We start from the raw sequence: 19,078 nt of genomic DNA on the forward strand, positions 1-19,078 counted from the left end.
ACAACATTGTAGTTTTACAACAAAGTTAAAGGCTTACACTCGTTTTTATATTAGAAAGTAAATTAAAATTTTTTCAAAGAAAAAAAAAACAAGTGAACTAATATAGATATTTATTACACTATTGTCAATATCTAAAGAAAAATATTTATGTTAACTTGAGCATAACTCAACAGATATAAATTTGTATTATAAACTTTAAATCAAAAGTTCAATTCTCTTGTCTGCATGAAAAAAAGAATGCAACACATGAAAAATAAAATAAAATTTGAGGTGTCAATACGGGTCACATGAGTGGATAATAAAAGATGGAGAGGGGATGAATTTTCTTAATAATCAAAGGTAGTAGTATCAAACAGTGTTATCTCAAGGAGCATGCAACTAACCGAACACACGATATTACAAAGAAAACATTGAAATTTGAACTAATCTCCATCTAAGATAGTGTGGTGGGGACTAAATTTTGTCCATTTTCCTACATATTTTTTGAGCAATGACCAATCTCGTCTCAATCATTCAAGAAGAGAGAGAATCTAAATAAAGGCGCATATTAAGGGTGTTCAAAAAATCCGATAACTTGAAAAAATCGATCAACCCAATCCAAACGGTTTGGATTGGATTCAAATAAATGAAATTTTTGTGGGTTGGATTGATTCATGGGTTTACCTAAAATGACTCAAACCAACATGAACCACCCCTAATTTATTATTAACTTTACAATGTATATTTTTTACTTATGATACAATCATATATACATATATTTATTTAAGTTTTATCGTTTTTTTTTATTATTATTTATTCTCCAACAACTCCTAAAAACATTTTTTAAGCACTTTGGAAAGAGTATTCATTATATAAATTGAAATTGAGTTGTTAATCTTAATTAAATATATGAAAATAATTAAATAAAATTTTTACATATTAACAATTTACTTTCTTTTAAAACAAAAATAACTCTATCAACCCGAACCAACCCAACCCAAATGTTTCATGGTTGAGTTGGATTGGGTTCATCTTTTAAGAAGGGTTATTTGGGTTGAAAAAATTAACAACCCGAACAATTGAATTTGGTCCAAAAAGTCCTTCAACCCAACCTACGAACACTCCTAACGCATATGCACCACATTACTTCATTCAGGAGAGACAAAACTCTTACTGGACGAGAGATACACCTAACCACTCATCAATCATGGTGTTCCACTAACTTGAACTGATAGATCCTTATTGTATTAGAATTAGGTGTCTATCTGTTTATTGTCGTCAACTAATCTCTTCAATGTTCAATTCAACTCGATGTTGGAACATTTCCATTTTAACGATCCACAGTTTGCAAGGCTCGGGGCCATTAGAAAATTGAAACCCTGCAAATGTGTGTCACATCATAACTTTGATCTTCTTTCAAAGGACCATTTCTGTTGTCCCAGTTATGTACGAAATATGTCTTGAATGCTACATAGAAGCTTCATTTTATCAACATCACCATGCTTATAACGATTTGGAAATCAAGAAATATGAAGTAGACCCAGCTATCAAGAGGGCTGTATTTGACTTGAACTCATTTCTTGTTTACATCTGAAGAGGAGGGAACTCAATTAACTTTCCTGCTTTACTTTCAAGTAGACCCAAGAGAAAATCACATGGCCTCATTGAGGAATCCAGTTATAAATCTTGGGATGTCCACAAAATCAGAAACTATTTTCAGATTACAAAACCTCCCTTTGTGATTATTTTCCATGTAGTTCACTAGATGCTTGCATTGATCTTCACCGTTTGTCTGCAAGAAGATGAAATGAAAAGGTTATAAAGAAGAAAAGTCATTCAAGCAGTATCTTTTTCAAATGTTTTCAATACATACAGTAAGAAAACATTCAAATTGGAGAACCAAAATCCTAGTTTAGAATGTTTTGAATTTGTTATCTATCTGGGGCTCCGAATGACCAAGCATGAGGGAGGGGCGTGCTATATTCCCTTAACCCTACAAGCACCTCTACAATTTGTAATCTAATATTCTCTCTCTAATAATAAACTATTCTCTTCTTTTGCCCGTGAACCTCAAACATACTATTAGTAAACTGTGTAAGTCTCTGTGTTGATTTCTTTAATATTTACTTTACTTGCTTTATTTGTTTGCTGATTTCATAGCACTATTTGTCCAAAAAGAGATGACGAAAAAGTTGTTTCTCCATTACACAAAAAAACGTTTAACAACTTTATGGAGCGAAATATGTGTTAGAAGAATGTAAACAAGGTTACCTCAAAAGCAAAGAAACCACCAGGTTTCAACATTACAGCAGCTTCATCACATAGATGTATAAGCTCATCCATGCCATTGGTACCTCCATCCAATGCAACTCTAGGTTCATGTTTACCAACCTCAGCTTGTAAACCAAAAATATTATCACTGGGAATGTATGGAGGATTACTAATAATCCCAGATAGCTTTCCTTGGAGGTCCTGTAATGGCACGTACCACGATCCTTGCCGTAACTCGATCAACTCCTGATTGAACATTGAAAGCAGAGGTTATCAATGGCTGCCATAAATGAAAAGTATAGATTAAATACACTCTCATGGAGGCTCAAAATGTGGCGTCATCAATCTTAATCATCAAGACTTAAGCCAGTTTATGTACACTTCAAAGTCGAGTAATCTTAAAGACACACCCATATGACCTAAAACATTTTTTTTAGTTCAACAACATTTGAAATTCCAACCACTTGGTTTAGGATACATGTTCTACATCAATTGACCTATGCTCGTGTTGAGCATATGACCTAACAACATGTAAGATTACAAAACTGCAATGTGACCATTATACTTGAATCATAATGAGAACTCAAGAGTAAATAAATGCAGAAGAGCTCATTCGTTCAAAAGGAGTAACTCAGGTCGCCTCAACTACGTTAGAGGGGAGGAAATTCTCATGGAGGTGATACCAAAGGGATAAAAAGAAATATCTACATTTCTAATGAATCGTTTTCGCCATTGGGCTGATCCATGAGTGGTTAGTAGTTCAAACTCTAAAAACAACTATTATCAACAAAATCCTCATTTGTAATCCAGTGCAACCCAAAAGATTATTATAATCAACACCTCAACACAGACTATTATAATCAATGCACAACCTAGTACTATAATAATCAACTCAGCACCTAAACAATCGCTAATCTATATCAGATTAGTTTTAACTAACCTGTAACCCATACCTCTGAACATTATAGCCAGCAACAGCAAGTGCAATGGAGCTTAAATCAGTAGCTATAACTCTAGCACGACCCTCCAAAATCCTACAAATCGCAATAGCAATTGCACCACTCCCGGTACCCAAATCAACCCAGAATCCTTCTCGAAGTGCTTCATTATCAGAAACCACTTCCCCCACCAAATCCACCAAAACCTCTGTCTCGGGCCTCGGAATCAGAACTCCTTCTTCCACACTCAAAATCAAATCCCTCCAGTGCTCGCATCCAACAATGTATTGGAACGGTCTCCTTTCATGGATTCTCTGTTTCCAAAGCCTGTAGAGCTCCTCGATTCCCACCTTTAACCTTACATTTCGAAGACCCAGTTGAGGATTTTGGTTGATTTCATTTGCTAGTTCATAAATTAGAGATTTATCTTCAGCCGCATCTTCTACCAGCCATTTGAGCTCTCTGTGTAAGAGGGTGGAGTCTGGACCATTGTCCGTGTTGACAAAGGATGACCCAACTGAAGAATTGAGGGTTTTGGCCCAATTGTGCCATTTGTGGAGATCTGTGAGTGTGACGGAGTAATTCGGTGGCCTTAGAAATAGTGGAATTTGAGGTTTTGAGGAAGAAGAGCAAATGGGTCGAGTCGACTTGAAGCAAATAGGGGCTACGAGATATGCACGAGATATGCTTAGCCTCATTATCCTCCGACTGTAGTGGCACTGGCAACCTCCCAATTTATACGCATCATCAAGACATCAATGAGAATGAGAATAACCATAAAATGTTTTCATCTTTTACGACTAAACATCATTTTAAGAAAATTTGTTAAAATAGATTTTCTCGATTCATTTGAAATTAATCACCGATATTTGAATAAATTAACCTTTTCATATTATTGACTGTTTTGGACTTTCAAATCTCGCGTCCTACATAATTTTTCAAAGTTTCTGCCCAATTTCTGTTTCTTATTTAAACTTTTAAATTTTTCAATAGATTTACAAACTATCTAAACAGATTTTCGAGATATGATTTTTAAATTTTAGAAAAGATCAAATATTGCGAAAAATTAGATAAGATTTAGAAAATATATATAAACTCAGTGTTAATAGGTTTCACTGAGAAAACTCAAAACAATCGATAATATAAAAAAGTTAATTTTTTAAGATTGTCGATCTCGATCAAGATGAACTAAGAAAAACTATTTTAACGAGTTTTCTAGAAGGTGTTAATTGTGAAAGACAAAAACATCTTATAGTTATTTTTTACCATTTCCCCATTAACCGAGTTCTTGAACTTTAGATTTTTTTTTATAGTAGTTTGATTACCTTTATATATATATATATATATATATTAAAAAAAATTCTTTCATGTCCTTAAAATTTTATTTTTTTAAATCCATAGTCTTTGAACACAAAATTGAGAATGGGAAGTTAAATTGTAAATTTAGTCCTCTATAATTTCAAAAAAAAAAAAATAATTAGAGTTTAGTCCGTATGATATATGATTAGAATTTAATTCTTATAATTTGATAAAACTCTTAGAAATAGTAGGGATTATTTACGAGATTTTATTAAACTATAATTTTCAAAATTATAAGGTCTGAATTCTGACTTTCTCCAAATTATATGGACTCAATTTATAATTTAACTAAAAAAAATTATGTTCTATTAAACATAACATTAGATTCGACATTAAAAAAAATGTGAACATGTTAAGACCTATTGACTATCAAATGTAAAATTGAATTTTCAAGAATACTTCAAAAAAAAAAAATTGAGACTTGTTAGTTATTAGATACTTTTCACAACCAAACACAAATAAGCAGGAAAGCTCAATACTAAATTTATAACTATTTTTTTTATTTGTATAGTTTAATGGTGGTGAAAATTTAAATGTCTAACCTTTTGCACAAATTAAGTTCAATAAATGTAATTTATAAAGAGTATGATTGAAAATATGCTAACTTAGAAGTTCAAAATGTCATAGGTTGTGGATGTGTATGAATGAAATCTAAATTTTAGACATTGATTCAACCTAATTCAATTATTACGAAATTGGCGTAATTTAATTGAAGGTTTGTTTAGATTGACTATAGAAAAAAAGTGTTTTTAAAAAAAAAATCATTTTTATTTACACTCTTTTGATAAAAACTGGTTATCAAACATTTCAAGTTTTTTCTAAATGACTTATTTACATAATTAAACCCTTAAAAAATTAAACCAAACGCATCCAAAGTCATCCCTAAAATTTTCTCTCTTTTTCCTCTTTTCCTGCTTGTTCTATAAAATCGTAAAATCGGAAGAGAAACTACATGATCGTATATTCTAGACTGAGTTTATTAGAAGAGAAACTACATGATCTGATCTTAGTCTGCAGAATGTGTTGAGTGAATTTGCCAATCATTCAAGGTGGCGAATTCAACATGGAGTAAAATGATGCCAATTTAGAGCATCATTAAAAATTTGTTGACATTTCCTCCATTTTCATGCAGTGTTCACAGTTTGGTGTTTACAATGAAGCATTGAACACTCAGCATTGAGAATCAAATAACAGTTTTCCTCTTTACAATAAGAATCGGAGATCTAATATACGTATTGACTATTTACAGCCCAACCAGCAGGTACCATTAATACAAAACCTTGGAACTGCAGTTTCTCGGCGCTACCCTGCTCCTCAAGTGAATCACAAAATGATGACACATCCTCAGTATCGTCGAACATCAGCTGGACAAAAAATGGCAGCCAAAGCATTGCAGAAGGCATAGTCATTTCATCATTGGAAAAAGGTATGGTCTAGGCTGGCCTGGTAAGTTACTGGGGTTCTCTACAAGTCAATTCCAGCTTCCTCCAGCGCAGCTGCCATTGAAGCCGAGGCCTCTTCTAGCGTCCGCTTCTTCTGAACGGTGTCGAAGGCCTCTATTACATCCCCTACCTCCCAATCATTATAGTCCTCCATTCCAACTCCACACTCCAAGCCAGCATTTACCTACAGAAAAGAGCAGTCTTTTTGTGAACTTCCCAAGGAGGAAAATAAAGTGAGAAATATTAGAGGAACTTGTACTTGAAACACTACATCAATCAATTTCATAAAATCTTTTGAAACAAAGCCCGATATGTCAAACAGGCAGTTGACATGAGGCATTATGGTGATGATTTTGCAGCCATCGGATGGTATTTAACCTAGAGGTCAACACCCGAGTCAAAAATAGCATGGGAGAATGAAAAAGAAAACCACTCAACCTAATGGCACTAGACTTTTAACCATCATTGGTGCTATAATCACATCATGTATGAGTAAAACATCAATGACTGTGTTAGTAATATAATATTAAATTTGCCTTCACCCATAAACTTAAACTTTTGGGTCGATTGGTGATTTATGACGGTATCAGAGTAGATGGTCCAGGAGATCCAGCATTCAAATCCCTGCAGTGTTGCTTCTTCCCTAATTAATATTGATTTTCACTTGTTCAATCTTATACATATTTTAACCCACAAGTCAGGAAAGGTGTTAGTAATATAATATTAAATTTGTCTTCCTCCATAGCTTAAGTTTTTGGGTGAATCGGTGACTTAAAAGAATATTGTAGAGTGTTAAATAATATATAATTAAATTTATCTTCACCTATTAACTTAAGTTTTTGGGTCAATCGATGATTTAAAATGGTATCAAAACAGGTTGGTTCAGGATGTCCTGTGTTCAAACCCCTGCAACGTTATTTCCTCCCCAATTATATTATTTCCACTTATTTGGCTCTTCTTTATATTTCAAGTCGAGTATTAAATGATATATAATTAAATTTACCTTTACTTATTAGCTTAAGTTTTTGGGTCAATGAGTGATTTAAGATAGAACTTGACCCAAGGGAAGTAGAATTTTTTAAGGGTAAACTGGGTAGTGTTGCTGAGGTACAAAAATAAGTTTTTATATGGTGCCTTTTACCAGAACATTTTTGGTACATTTCTCTGTTTTTTTAGTGGTCAGATTGATTGGAGGGAGTTCTTCATAACTGGATTGGAGATGGAATCCTTACAACCTTCCCTCAATTAGGAAAAACTAGTGCAAGGATTATTACATACCTCTTTCACGATTTCTTTAACCCGTCGCAGTGAATCAAGTTGACCACTATACGCCGTCTTACCCTTTCGCACAACCCGGATGCCACAGCCCTTTACCAGCTTTCCTTCTACTACCATGCATCCAGCAACAAGACCACTGCCACTACTGAATACTGCACGGACTTCGGCCGATCCTATAGGTACTTTTTCCTATTAAAAACAAATGACAGATTTCAGCTAATACATCTTTAGCCATTGAAATTAGAAAGAAATTAAGACCCATATGGCAAAAACAGAGGACATCATTTCTTACACCATGGACAGACGACAGAGTGAGTCGAGATAAATCAAAACAATATAAATAAACGTACTATAATCACAGGGACTGACAAGAAGAGTATTCAAGTTAACCACGTTAAAAGACAAAAGTTTCAGGAGCTTTCATTGTGTTGTATTTTTGTCTTTGTTAATATAATAAATACATGAATGAAAGGGCAGAATTCAGAGTTAAAACAATAGTCTTCCTGATTAACTGTTCATAAAAAGATTGTCAAATAATCACATTAATTAAACAGTGAATATCACAAATGACTTTGAAGTAAAGGTGCATAAAGATACAGAAAACCAAGTCGCAGATCTATACACAAGGATTAAGACATATTCGAGCATGAACCTCTCTTGTAAATAACAATCAAAACGAAACTTGCTTCACAAACTTGTGTACTATGTTGCTATAGCTTGGAAATGCAAAACTTTTAAGTACTGACCTCTACAGGTTCTAGGAGTCCTTCCATTGCGTTCCGCACATCATCAATAAGCTCGTAAATAACTCTATAGAGCCTGATCTCGACACCTTTATTTTCAGCATAACTCTTGACAGAACCTGGCGCTTTAACATTAAATCCTAAAACTATGGCTTTGCTTGCAACTGCAAGATCAATATCGCTGGAGCTCACATCGCCAGTTGCTTGCAAAAGAAACTTTAAAGAGACATTTTCTTGCGGTAGCACCTGAAGGGCTTGTCTTATAGCCTCGATTGATCCCTAGTCATTATCAATAATAAATAATGATAAAAATGGAAAATAAATAAATTTAAATTTAAATTATTTGAAAAATAAATAATATATATATATATATATTAAATAAAAAAAAAAAAAAAAAAAAAAAAAAAAAAAAAAAAAAAAAAAAAAAAAAAAAAAAAAAAAAAACTAACCCTTCAATGTGATTCACTAAACTTGTAATATTGAATGCTTTTAGACTAACAGAATAAAATACCACAAGTGCAAGAAACCTATAATATTAGCATTATTCTTATATTGAATGCTTTCAGACTAACAGAATAAAATGCCACAAGTGCAAAAAACCTTAATACTGGCATTATTCTTACAACAACAGCTTTTACTACTTTTGATTGAAACTCAATGATCTACCTAATATTAAGGATGTGGTGAAGGGAAACAAACTGTAAGCACAGATCCTGTCATTGAACATATTTGTCTTCTTTTTTTTTTTTTTCCTTTTGTTTTTTTATGACAACTTCTGTGACACCTTCCAATTGTGTCCAGAAACCTTGATATTCAAGGCCGTAGGTCTATAAATTGAGCATTATTTTAAACTTAATTTTAACAACTTTTGATCTCTGAATAATATAGAAATTATCGCTGTGAACGCAATTATACAACAGTTTTATACTAATACCAATCCAGTTCTTGTCTTCTTAGAACTCAAGGATACAGTAGTACAACTTATAGAACAAATCCTATTCAAGTAAGGTCTTTAATACCAATCAAGGTCTTAAACTAACATTACTTCAAACTTTATAGCTTTTCCAACAACGGTAGTCTAGAGACCCAAAAGGTTCATCCATCAAGATAGATTTCATTTTAACCAAGCGGAAAAAAAAAAAAAAAAAAAGTTTTAAACTAAAATACAGATGAATCTAGAAAACAGAAAATAATTATGAGTAAAAGAAAAATAATGTCCTCCTCTACGTACCTGAACATCAACCTTCATAATTATGTTCAGTTGATGTAAGTCTAACCCAGACTGCTTTCCTGATGAAACTGCTGAAGCTAAAGAAGAAAGGGTAACCTTCCCATCTCCAGCCTTATCTGATATTCGTTGTGACCGCAAGGCCTCGGCACGCCACTCTGCCTTTTCACGAGCAGTATCAAGAGAATCAACAACCTCAAATACATCACCAGCAATTGGCACAATATTTAATCCAATGACCTGCAGATCGATTGAAAACCGGGAAACCACTGAATTAGATTATCAGCACAAGAGGAATTTTTTATAAAGGAATATCTACAGAGCAATACTCTTTATGGATGCGGCTTAAATTTGCTTTTAACATTAAAAAAAAAAACCTCAATTAAATTCCTTTCCATTGTTCTTGCAGATGTAAATCAAATCTAAACATATATAAACATAATGTTTCGTGTCCATGTTCAACGTGCGAAGGATCAATTTGTTATTTCCAGGAACAAAAGAAAAAAAGGGAAAAAAAAATGGATCCTTGAGAGATGGGGGAGAGTCAGCTTCCTTTTATTTATTTCCATGAAGTTGCTAAATTGAAAAAAAAATGGATTTATAGAAAAACAAGTAGTAACAATCCACAAACCTGTACTGGTAAAGAAGGTCCAGCTTCGTCAACTCGTTTCCCGCTATCATCAAATAAAGCTCTAACCTAAAATAGGAACACAGGCATACTAACTCCTTAGAAATGGTTGTAACAAAAACATAATAAAATGAATGCAGATTAGCTTTACAATTATTTGTGGCACATAATAATAAAAGAAAAATGTATAAACAAAAATTCCAAAGCACCTACCTTCCCAAAAGCCTCCCCACATACTACAACGTCCCCTCTTTTAAGGGTTCCATTCTGTACAATAAATGTAGCAAATGGTCCTTTTGCTTTGTCAAGACCTGCCTCAATGACGGTCCCTTTCGCACTTCTAACGGGATTTGCCTTCAATTCTTGTAACTGAACACGAACAAAATTAGACAACATACATGATATAGTTTATGAGAGTAGGGAATAAACGGCAGGAAATTAATCTAAACATAACTTTTAACATGTGCTTTCCAAATACTGCAAGAAAATTAATCAAACGATAAGGTGAGGTGAATTGAGGCTGTAAGCTACCAAAGGCTGGGATAAATATAGTGTGTGCCTTCAACTAGCAAAAGTGTACCCGGCAGCCATGGTGAGATTGGAATTGGATTTATCATCAGCTTGTCAAATTATTATTAGGTCCCATACAATCATCAAGGCACAATATGGTATAAAATTCACCGCTTGTGTCACCAGCACAAATAAATAGAAGATTTTGGATCCGAAGCACCCTTTTGGGGCAATATTTTATGAAAAATGAAGATCTAAAATGACATAAAATTGAATTCTTAGCTGTTAAATCAGAAATTATGAGAATTGTCAGTCGAAACAACGGATGACAAATGTTCCCAGAAGACACATAAAATTGACCTCATTCCAATAATTTAAGTTAGACGAAACAAAACCAAAGGCAAACCTAGTTTTGTACATCACTCTGGATCTATACTAATCACACCTACAGGATATAAACATGGCACACACGAACGCATGTATATGAGAGAAATGGGGCAGGATTTGAAACTTGTAAATACTGATCATGATGAAAATAGCCAGAGCCACCACAGTTGGATTATTTCAAGATGTCAAAATACTAAAACCAACACAATATAAATGGTAAAATTTCACTTACCTCAGCAAGAAGCATTACTGTTTCCAACAGATCATCCACATTCAGCCCTTTAAGAGCACTAATCTGGTGGAAAATATTAAGGGTAAGTTTGCAAATAGATAAAAACCATTGAGATATGCAAGGTCAATTTCTTCGTTTGAGATATATTTACCTGCACCATAGGGATGTCACCGCCCCAGTCTTCAGGCATTAAACCGATAGAGGAAAGCTCTTGCATCACTCTATCTGCGTTAGCACCATCTTTGTCAATCTGGCAAAATATGGAGGAAATATGATATTAGTCAATAATTTCTAACTTCTAAGTTTTCACTAGGACATACAACATGCTTATGTCGGGAAATTTATTGGGTTTTTTTCCCCTATAAACATATCTACACAATTGTACAGTGGAGATATGAGGAGAGATGTTTCTACTGTAGACATGCCTTATTTATTGCAATCACTATTGGTACTCCAGCCGCTCTTGCGTGAGCTATAGCCTCATTTGTCTGAGGCCGGATTCCATCATCAGCAGCGACCACAATGATGGCGATGTCTGTCACCCGAGCACCACGAGCTCTCATGGCTCCAAACGCCTACAGGAATGGACATTATACATCATCTGAACACAGGGATGGTATATACAAATCACAGTTCCTGTTTGAGAAAATTACGCCACAAAAAAAATGCAACAGATAACAAGTTGCCAAAATTTCATCCAATGACAGTGAATACACCAAAAAGGCAGAAAATACAAAACATCATAGAAAATGCCACTTTAGAAAGACATGGCATGGGTAACATATGGATTGTGCAAGTAGGTACCTCATGGCCTGGAGTATCAAGGAACACGCATGGCTGCAACTTGCCATCAAGTGGCACCATCACCCTATAAGCACCAATTCCTTGAGTAATCCCACCAGCTTCTGAAGCAGCTACCTATGGATCAGTAGCCCTTGAACTTTAGAGGTGACGTTACTAAAATACTAAAATCATTAGCAAAAGATTGAAAACATCACGAATTAGCTAATATCTTCTTTACATTAATAATTTTCTTAGTGCAGTCATCTTCATTCCCCACCCCCAAAACCTCCCAACAAGCCACTATCCACGAAAAAGAAGAAAGAAAACAACTGATCTCAATTTGACAACAAGAGAGAAATGGGAAAAATAGGTACCAACTCTACCCAATAACTATTTCATTAGAACTTCATAAGTCTATTCCAGAATGAAAAAGCATCAAGAAAGAAGATTACGCTATCACAATTACCTTGCTCCTGCGGATGTAGTCCAAAAGTGTAGTCTATCCAGAGAAGAGAAAAATAAGATTCATGAGATTTGAAATTAAAAAATAAATAAAAAAATAATAATAATAATTAATTAATTAAAATGAGAAAAAAAAATGCAATAGCTTAGTTTTTTAAATTTTAGCATTAAAATAAAATCCCAAAAACTAATGGGAGAATGAAAGCCATCAAGATACCTTGCCATGGTCAACATGTCCCATAATGGTGATGACCGGAGGCCTGCTTTGAAGTTTATCCAGATCTTCTTCATCAAAAATATCCCTCTTTTTAGCCAACTCTTCAACTCTAACCGGATCAACGTCTATGGTCTCCACATTATACTCTTTGCAGATCATCTTCACTATATCTTTATCTAATGTTTGCACGCCATCAGGCTTAATCCCCTTTGAATATAAATACCCAAGAATTTCACCTTCACTGATGGCCAAATTGTATGCCAATTCCTCAAGTAACATACCACTTTCTTCAACTTCTAGAATTTCAACTTTCACAGGGGCAGCATCTTTTGAAGCCTGGATTCTTGCTGCCTTCCGGCTCGCCTTGCTCCATTTCCTTCCTTTTCGTGCTGTAGTCACACTAGGAATGGAAACATCATCAGGGATTTCAACATCATCTTTATCATTATCAACCATTCTCCTTCGTGGACCTCCTGATGCAACACTCTTCTTGCGGTAATCATCCTTGACCTTTCCAGGAGGAGGGGCTTTTCCAGGTTTTGTTGGTGCTAATACAGCTTCAGGAATAAAAGGATCAACTACAGGCTTCTTTGAAGCATATTTGTCAATCAGAATTGGCTTTCTCTCTTTTGTCTTTGCTGCTGTATTAGTTTCATCATCTGCCGTAACAGTTGCTGCCCCCACATCCTTCAAGACAACTGGTTTCTTTAATGGAGGTCGGGGTGCTGCCAAAGGCTTTTCTTGTAATTTTGGTTGTGGTTTCACCGGTGGTTGAGGGGGTCGAAAAGCAGCACGTGATTGAGGCTCTACCTTGCTAGCTCCCCCTGCTTTAGCTTCAACTTCGCCATTAGGCTTAGATGGCTCTGCTATAATCTTCTGCACCGATGCAACTGTATCTCCCTTCCGCCAAACACTTTTCAAAGTTTTAGATTTTCGATTTGCCATTGAGTTTACTGGCTTTGAATTAGAGCTCGAGCTTGATGTTGTTGGCTTATCTACACCTCTTCCTGGTTTCTTATTACCCAACTTCGGAGTCTCTAGCTTTTCAGCCTTTTCCAATACCTCTCCAAGTGACTCAATCACCTTGCTCCTTTCTTCTTCATCATCCAACAATTTTCTGTTACTGTTAGAATCCCCATTAGTTCTCGGAGATTCCCATGATACTTTATTTAAACCCACAAGGGGCTTAGACTCTGCAGCTTTCAGTACTGGCTTAGGGGCTGGCTTGAGAAGAAAATCTGTGTTGCCATCTTCTTTACTTCTTCTATAAGAATTAGAATCGACAGAGATGGCATTGCCTTGATCGGCAACAAAATCGGTTGTTGTTGTTGTTGAATATTTACAAAGAGGAAATGATACATAATACCATCTATTACTTCCTTTAAAACCTCTTCTCGATAAACAAACTCCACGAAACTGTGAACGAGGCTTCTCTAATGATCCTACCACTCCAACACCTGCCAAATTGAACAAGGAAGCCACAGACGCCATTGTTCCTGTTCCTTGCATATTTCCAACTAAAATTAGCATGTGGGTCTTCTCTCACCCAATCAATCAATGGCTCCAAACAACCCCATCAAACAAAAATTGCCCTGTATCCACTTCTCTCCAAATGGGTCTAAAAGAATTGCAAGTCTTTTGATTATTTTCAAACCCAGAATTCAATCTGACCCAACAAAAGGGAATTCCCACAAGTCATAAGAGAAGTATATAGTAAAACAATCAAAAAACTGCTGGAAGCAAATGAAAAGGGGAAAACCCAATAGCAAGAAAATGGGTAATTTAGCAGTGGGAATGAGTTACCTGTTGAAGCATGCACGTTGACATTGAATGGCGTTTTTGGGTTGAATTAGAAGAGTTGTAGAGAACAGAAGAAGAGAGTGGTGAGTGAAAGAAAGTTGAAGAGGTTGGAGTGGATGAGGAATGTTTTGAAAACATATGGTGGTGAAGGCAAAGAAGGTAGAAATTTGGTGGTGGGCTTTAGGGAGATGGGGCTGTGAGCGTGTGTGGCTTTTTCACAGCCTATCGATTAACGTTTGAGGAGATAAGGCTCTCATATTTTTCGATTTCCCATCCACTGTTTCTCCCCTTTGTGTTCATATTATAATTTACTACTGTCACTCTTCTCCCGGGCTTTGATTTTGTTTTATATTTTACATATTTGATAAACAGTTTCGATTCTCTTTTTAAAAATTGTTTTCGAATTTTGCGATTTAATTCTAAAATTTAAAGCGCATAATTATACTTAAAAATATTTTTTAAAAACTATATATATAGTATTTTATGTTCTTAATTCAATTATCTTTTAAAATTAATATGCATTATATACTATATTATATATTATTATGATAAAAAAAATAATTATCCTGAATTTCTAACATAAAACAACTTCATAAATTAATTAGTAATGGGTTATATTTTTATATAGATGATTCAATTCCACTGGCTTTGATGTTGAATGACTCGATTCTAAAAAAACATCAATGAAAACCTACGTCATAGAGCACTCCACCACCTCATTATCATGTTAAGGACGTCTCATCCATCACGAAATGGTCGGAGCCCTAATGCAAATTTCATTTTTAATCATCGATTTGCTGATGATTGATTAAAAAGACGATTGTGTTGGTTTACAGAAACATGCAGTGAAAGAAAACATGATCATTAAGCATTCTAATTCCTCAATTTTAACATAAAAAATAAGTATGTTCATAGGGTATTAAGAGAGTTTCATTACATACCTTTGCTTTGAAGATCCTCTTCAAACTCGAAATTCAACTGCATTCTTCTCTAATTCTTGTCGTGAACCACCACTAGAGCTTTCCAACTATTCTCTAGAGGTCTTAGATTGAGTTGTAGGACTCAAAACAAGCTTGAACTTAGGGAATTGGAATAGAGGTTTTCTAGTTTTTCAGCTTGTTAAAGAACAACTTCTTCAACCTTCAAAAACTCAGCAATTTGGCAATTGCATCAGCTTTTCCATTCAATCAAGAGGGGTTTTATTACATGACTCTCATGCAAATTGATTACTTGAAGTGATTCCAACTACTCCTTGAATTTGGTGGTGGAATTATGTGTAATAATGTGACCTTAGTGGGAAAATCCCACATTAGGATTTTTCTCCATTTTCAATTTTTTTTTCCTTTTTATTTTGAAATTTGGTTTTTTTGAAATTTGGTTTTCAAAATCAAATTTTTTTTCCAATTTTAATTCTTTAATTAAAATTAAAATTTTATTAATCTTACAAAAATTAATTCAATAATCAATTTTTCTAATATGATTAATAATTAATAATTAATTAAACAATTTTATTAATTTTATTAATTTAATAATATCAAATATTAAATTAATTTTTCACCAATTCCATTACCATGAATCTCTATTCATTAAATTAATATTTATATATTAATCGATTCTCCAATTACGTTTAGTTCCAAAATTAAACGTGTAATTATATCACATATAATTACTAATTTCCTTAATTCGAATTTGAACGTTTCAAATCAACTTATCACGTTATTCTAAGATTAATTCATTTGTGAGCTAGTAGTGAAACCTAATGGACCTACAGATCATGGGCTCCAACAATCGTAGATTAGTTGGTTAAACTTTTTATACCGAATTAACCCTATCGAGTCACTCCACTAAAGCCCAGTAGTTGCACTCTCCTCATTGTAGATATATCGTGTTCTCTCGATATAACCATAATTAGTAAGTTAACTTTTCATAGATTGTTCGTAATAACGACTAGGTCAAAAGGTTGTTTTACCCCCGAGATTATCTTTTGTTTCTTAAGTTCCAATGATCCTCTAACGAACACTTTGTTTGTGATCCAATCAACAAACAAAATCCTTCTCGAGCCAATGAGAGGGTGGAGCCCCTTATTCAAGAAACGGAATCAGCACTTAAGGGAACAACCTCTCTACTATCCCTGAAAGCGAGTAGGAGTGAATTCCATCTTGCACCCTATGTCTTCAGCTATCTATCCAGTCTTACCCCTGAAATAGGAGGCATATTGAGCCGACGTTCTTGATCCAACCCTCACCTATGCAAATAAGGATAATCCTGAATAAATAGAAGTTCATAGTTAGCTCAATATTAAGAATAAGTTATGTAGGTCATCTTTTTGAAATAATTAGTCTTAAACAATAAACAGTATTATAAAGTAAGAGTGGCTTATTTCTTGGTCCGATCTTATGCAAACTCGTTGCACAAGACGCCCCCACTCCTCATGTCACCACATGAATGAATCGGGATCACTTTGTTTGCAACACTTTACAACTTCTTGTAACAACTTCAGAGTGGTCGCATCTGATAGTGTTACCAAAATAAGGCACCAAACCTTATTCGTATACTATAGATTATTTTGACTATTTACTCGAACCTGATCCACTCCTATGTCTCCACATAAAGTTCGATAACTCATGTAATAGTCATGAATGTTTTAGTTTATTGGATTCATTTTTCAAACGAAATAAGCAATTAATATATTCAATAACAACTATATCGATTTACATAATGAGTTTATTGTTTACAAACCACGAGTTTTAGGACATACAATCCAACAGATTGTTGATTTCTTTTTTTAAAAAAATGTATTTGAAATGAATATCACACTAAGACTCCAATTATTTCGTGATGGAAAATATGTCCCTAATGCGATAATACTCTCTGACATCAATATAAGGTTAATTTTCGTTTGTTCTTTTAGGATTGGATCATTCTCCATTAACACCATTGGGATTAGGTCATCCTTACAAAAACCTAAAAATCAAATATTTCAACTTGAAGTCGATAGTACAAGTTTTATTTCAGCTGATTTATACTCATGTTTACAACACATGCATTTTTTCCTCTATGAAAAAAAACTATGACTTCAATCGAGGTTTAAAATGTTAATCTCGTGACCTTATGAAAAATGTCATTTGTTTATCATATGAAAATTTTGAAAAATCTTAAAAATAAGACAATTCAAAAAATATATATATTTAATAAAATAAATGGCTTCTTACAGATTTGACAAATTAAGTTACTTATTACTTTTATAAAAATGGAAAAAACAAGTCAGCCCACGAAATGTAAAAAAAGTATTGATATACCTAATGTACACTTGATACACTTGAGCTACTAGTATATACTTGATAAACTTGATACACTGCTGATACATACTTGATAGACTATTGATATACACTTGATATACTATTGATACACGGTTGAAAATGACTAGTTATTTTAAATGTTTTAAATTGAAGGGCTTACGTAAATAAAGACTTGTAGCAATTTTGTAATTAAATAGATTTTCGTTAATTAGGGCTACTTTATAGCCCCATAGAGGAGAGAGAGTGAGAGAGAAAAGAGAGAGAGCAGGCACGCATATGACGACGTTTTCCCCTACCAACTTTGTGCCACCATCGATCAGCTTTACCACCTCCTTACCATCGTCGTCTTCACCACAATTGTCTCGTTCAACCTCTCCTCACTAGAGCTCACAAAGGGAGCTTACCGAAATGAAAATGGAAATCGACGAATGAGGTGGTTGACAATCAACGGACGAGCGGTGGTACGACGCAACAGGTAGCAGTGATTGGTCAAACGGCTTGGAGATGGAACATGAGAGTGAGAGAAAAGAAGATGGAACGTAAGGGTGAGAGAGATGGCTAAGAAATAATATGTGAAGATAAATAGATGTCGTATATGCAAATAGGAAAAATGTGTGACACGCTTGCAAATACCTAAACTCCAATGGTCACCTAATACAATTTCCCTAAAATAAACATTCAATATTTCAAGTTAGTTAATATTGTATATCTTTGCTATTTGAGTACTATTCTCTTTCTATGTTTGGTAGTTTCTTTTTTAGTGTAATGAAAATGTAGATAAAACACATGGACAAAAAATTATTACATTAATCATGAACTAATGAGTGGAGGATTTGGTGAATTTGAACATAGTTTGATTAATAATCCGTCTTTCTAATTTATAGACATGCAAATTCATAATGTTGTATTATTATCTTTTTAGTACAATAACTGCAGGGTAGGGGATTGAACCTCCAACCTCTAGGTACGGAGGTAGGGTTGACAACGGGACAAGGCGGGGCCAGGGATGTACTCCCCGTCCCCACCCCATGCCCCATTTTGAGGAGTCGGGGTCGGGGAATTTGGTGTATCGGGTCCCCGTGGGAAAATTCCCTGCCCATTAGTTTTCTTTTAATTTTTTATTTAAAATCAATAATTTTTTGTATTTCTATTGAAATAATACACTTTTTAGTAACAAGTTAGTATTATTATCGTTTTATTTTATTTAATTTAATGATAAAAAATATTTTAAATTTTAAAAAGTTAAAGTTAATTATATTACGGAAAATTAAAACAATTAAAAATAAATAAAAACAGTACCTTTATTTATATATATTATATATATATATATATATATATATATATATATATATAATATTTATATATATATATATGAAACAATATTATGAAATATTATTAAAAAAATTAAAAACAGTAACTTATATTATATTGTTTTTAATTTTTTTATATTTTTTTAATTTTTTTTCATAACAAATCGAGGATTCCTCGACCCGATCGGGGTGGGTACCCGCGGGGATTTTTG

At 33.9% G+C, this 19,078-nt stretch overlaps 2 protein-coding genes across 3 annotated transcripts; both read right to left on the reverse strand.

Annotated features, from left to right (window-relative positions):
- Positions 1–1,350: 1,350 nt before the first annotated feature.
- LOC120085202 (release factor glutamine methyltransferase) lies at positions 1,351–3,946 on the reverse strand. Its single transcript, XM_039041092.1, has 3 exons — positions 3,191–3,946; positions 2,251–2,496; positions 1,351–1,771 (listed from the first exon to the last, which is right to left on the reverse strand). Exons 1-3 carry the CDS (start codon positions 3,884–3,886, stop codon positions 1,631–1,633), a joined length of 1,083 nt encoding a protein of 360 aa, XP_038897020.1. The 5' UTR covers positions 3,887–3,946; the 3' UTR covers positions 1,351–1,630.
- A 1,665-nt stretch (positions 3,947–5,611) lies between these two features.
- Positions 5,612–14,456, reverse strand: LOC120084519 (translation initiation factor IF-2, chloroplastic). 2 transcript variants are annotated; one of them, XM_039040312.1, is made up of 13 exons: positions 14,261–14,456; positions 12,458–14,123; positions 12,245–12,277; positions 11,800–11,913; positions 11,421–11,570; positions 11,147–11,245; positions 10,996–11,058; positions 10,080–10,235; positions 9,870–9,935; positions 9,242–9,478; positions 8,014–8,289; positions 7,268–7,456; positions 6,012–6,173 (listed from the first exon to the last, which is right to left on the reverse strand). In XM_039040312.1, the coding sequence occupies exons 2-13, from the start codon at positions 13,985–13,987 to the stop codon at positions 6,012–6,014; spliced, it is 3,075 nt and encodes a 1,024-aa protein (XP_038896240.1). In that variant the 5' UTR covers positions 13,988–14,123; positions 14,261–14,456. The 2 variants fall into 2 exon arrangements, with proteins under 2 accessions (XP_038896241.1, XP_038896240.1); XM_039040313.1 differs by lacking the exon at positions 14,261–14,456 and having other exon boundaries at positions 5,612–6,173; positions 12,458–13,987.
- Positions 14,457–19,078: the final 4,622 nt, after the last annotated feature.

The sequence above is a fragment of the Benincasa hispida genome, chromosome 9, assembly GCF_009727055.1.
Source record: "Benincasa hispida cultivar B227 chromosome 9, ASM972705v1, whole genome shotgun sequence".
NCBI classification, from domain to species: Eukaryota; Viridiplantae; Streptophyta; class Magnoliopsida; order Cucurbitales; family Cucurbitaceae; genus Benincasa; species Benincasa hispida.

What these genes read in the sequence shown, in the direction of transcription:
- LOC120085202 (XM_039041092.1), bottom strand. Translation starts at nt 3,886, where the DNA reads ATGAGGCTAAGCATATCTCGTGCATATCTCGTAGCCCCTATTTGCTTC. An exon ending in TTCAGAGGTATGGGTTACAG is followed by an intron (nt 2,497 to 3,190) that starts GTTAGTTAAAAC and finishes ATGTTCAATCAG; the next exon opens with GAGTTGATCGAGTTACGGCA. An exon ending in GTGGTTTCTTTGCTTTTGAG is followed by an intron (nt 1,772 to 2,250) that starts GTAACCTTGTTT and finishes ATCTTCTTGCAG; the next exon opens with ACAAACGGTGAAGATCAATG.
- LOC120084519 (XM_039040313.1), bottom strand. Translation starts at nt 13,987, where the DNA reads ATGCTAATTTTAGTTGGAAATATGCAAGGAACAGGAACAATGGCGTCT. An exon ending in TTGATACTCCAGGCCATGAG is followed by an intron (nt 11,571 to 11,799) that starts GTACCTACTTGC and finishes CCATTCCTGTAG; the next exon opens with GCGTTTGGAGCCATGAGAGC. An exon ending in GTGGGGAGGCTTTTGGGAAG is followed by an intron (nt 9,936 to 10,079) that starts GTAGGTGCTTTG and finishes TTCCTATTTTAG; the next exon opens with GTTAGAGCTTTATTTGATGA.